Here is a 2,837-nt window from a genome sequence, read left to right on the forward strand (position 1 = left end):
TAAAATTTCTGGAATGCTATATACTATGTATCTGATCCCTGCTTATGGGATATACATAGTTTTTTACTTATGCCAGCAGAAATCAACGAGAAAGGCATATGGATTCTTTAAAAATTAATGGATGGATGGCCAGTATTCCACCATTAAATCAATATGAAAATTAAACTGGCGTGCCATTAGGTTCCATGCATGTGTAAACACACCATAATACTAATCCAGCGGAAGAGCCATGAAACTTTACTGTTTGTTTTATTTTCGGTTACAAAAAAGCACACATTTCTGCTTCTATACAAGCGAAACGCAATTATGCTAAGCCATTGTGACAATATGCGGATCCTTTAATAAATTGCGTTTTTATATTTTAATCATCCAGCTGATTAATGGTCTTTTATTGAACATGCATTTTAAGCCCAGCAAGGACGCAGCTAATTAAAGTTCTTCAGATTACTGCCACCTTCAAACAAACATTCTCAGTTTGATATTGGATAGATAACGTTGATGAAGAAAATGTTCAATGATTGGAAATAATGTATGCTAAAAATTGACTTAAAATTTCATAATAAGTTGGTATGTAATTATAGGTGGGTACACAGGAGGTACTAGTACTTTTTGAATTGCTTTATTAAATAGATTTTCTTAAGAGTATAGCTTAAAATATATTTTTACAATCTTATTGAATAATGAGCAAATTAATAGTCAAAAGAGATTAGTTCCGTAGAGATTCTATACAATCAAAGTGTCAGACTAAATCAAACAATGCACAATATAGCTTGGAAAAGGGTTATTTTCTACAATCAAATAGGTTCTATCGGTTTGAATTAGTCATTGCACTTCTATTTATTTCCTTTTAGCGGAAACAAACTTATATTGAATAAAATTGTCTCAACGCCAAAAGAAAACAGCTTACTGTTATATGACACATTAGTGAATCAATTGTTTGTCAGATACTTTACGTGCTTCAGACTTAAGTTAAAAAATTGATTGTGGTACTGTATGTACACATTATGCCACGACAGATTTCGACAGGAACTAATGGTAATCAGTACAAGGATTATGCGGTCACAAAGCTAAAAACTTCATTAAAGCGTCATAAATCAAGCGAGGATTAATCGTTCCATCAGCCGTATATCTCACTCCTCTTAGTGACCCGTCATTGTGACTGACCACTCCATATTCGCCTACAATAAAACCGTCCGAAGTCCGTTCTTCTACCCGGTACTTGCGGTAGTCACGCCCTTCTACCACGTATCCAACTTTCTGATCTTTGTCCTTGATGTCGTCCTTAGGCTTTTGAGTGTTCTGAACCCCATGCGTTCGGCCATTAGTTACCACACTGACTGCCTCGTCCACTTCATAATTTTGCTCCTGCCGGGCATACACTTTCCTGCGAGGATCCGAATAGGGTTTAGACCAGCTTTTGATAGTCGTGGTGGCTGAGAGACTAGTCGGTTCGCTGCTAGTAGCGATCGTCGTCGTTGTAAACGCGTTAGGAGTTGCATTTTCGTCTTTATTTTTTTCAAATGCGTTAAAGTCATTAGCGGTGCCAGTTTCATAATTTCGCTGAATCCTTTCAAGAGCATCGGGCGGCTTCTCGTTGGATGGTTGGATATTCTGGATGATACTGCTGTATGAAACCGATCTTGCTCGTCCAGGCTCGCTAGGGCTGTCGTGGTAAACTAAGCTGTGATGGAAAGGCCCGGGCGAATTGCCTTTATTACCCGTTGAATAATGGTAAGGAAGGTGTTGAACCTCCTTCGTTATACTCGTCGGTTCCTCCACAGTCAGTTCGCTTTTGCCCGCGTTGGCTAATATGCTGCGTCCTTCCTCTGCAGCTAAAACGTTCCGATCCAAGACACTAGTTGTCGACTCGCTGCGAGAAAAGCTTTCCAATCGGTTCTTTTGACTATCCACAGACGAAGACACGTGAACAGCTATAATGACACCATCGTCAATAGTCTTGCTGCTTTCGGTCGACTCGGGCAATTCATTGAAATAGTTGGTAGCATCTCTGGTTTCTCTAGTGTACGACTCTGTACTGATGGTGTCTTCGGTGAACGCAAACAAGTCCTCAGTGGTGGTCTCTTTTTTTAGTCGGTGTAGCGTTGATTCCAGAAATACGGAAAGAAAGTCGTTTCCTGCCAGAATGTCTTCATAGTCGCTGGCTCCGCGAACCCGCCTTCTTATTGGCAGGCCATCGGCAGCCCCGTACATAATCTATAAAAGAAAAAACTCTTAATTTGAGACCAAAACCGTCCAAGAATTAATCTTTAAATTGAAAATATCAAGTAGGTAGTCAGTATTCTATACATCTAAACCGAAACCAAGTCAAACTTATTCCTAATGTCAAGTTCATTATAATTCTTTAAATAATAGTATGACTTTTAGAAACCGACCTAGTAAAACAAAAGAGCTGCATTAATCAGCAACTACAAAATTAATAAACAATATACCTACATTATTTGTCCAGCAAGGAAAAAAGTCGTTTGACTGCTCACCTACAGATGTATGATGTAAAATTTAACACTGATTTACCAGCATTAGCTTAAGGTAATTTTATTGAGTTGGTTAAAAATGAATGAACACGCTTTGAAGCATGTTATGTTTAATATAGCATAGAGTAGTCATAGTAGATATTCATTGTTGTGGAAGGTTCGGGCCTTTTACAAGAGTACAGAGTACGTTCTGGGTCAAGTCTGACACGTGGGAATACACTCGTGCCACTAAAGTTAAAGCAAATAATTCTCTTTATGAATGTGAATGAATATCCCAGAATGTTCAAAAAATATACAGAACATTGCGGGAATATCCTGCGAATATACATGGTTGAACATTCCTAA

General features: G+C 38.3%; 1 protein-coding gene across 2 annotated transcripts in view; it reads right to left on the reverse strand.

Moving 5' to 3' along the window:
* Positions 1-603: 603 nt before the first annotated feature.
* LOC109543216 (WD repeat-containing protein 6) overlaps positions 604-2,837 on the reverse strand; it is a 22,143-nt gene continuing 19,909 nt past the window's right edge. For both annotated transcript variants that reach the window (XM_019912802.2, XM_019912805.2), the window contains exon 3: positions 604-2,214. In XM_019912802.2, the coding sequence (XP_019768361.2) occupies positions 1,060-2,214 (1,155 nt within the window). In that variant the 3' untranslated portion in view covers positions 604-1,059. The remainder of the gene's footprint in view (positions 2,215-2,837) is intronic.

This window comes from Dendroctonus ponderosae, unplaced genomic scaffold (assembly GCF_020466585.1).
Source record: "Dendroctonus ponderosae isolate FM_Combo_2020 unplaced genomic scaffold, Dpon_F_20191213v2 Dpon_F_20191213_1, whole genome shotgun sequence".
Taxonomy (NCBI): domain Eukaryota; kingdom Metazoa; phylum Arthropoda; class Insecta; order Coleoptera; family Curculionidae; genus Dendroctonus; species Dendroctonus ponderosae.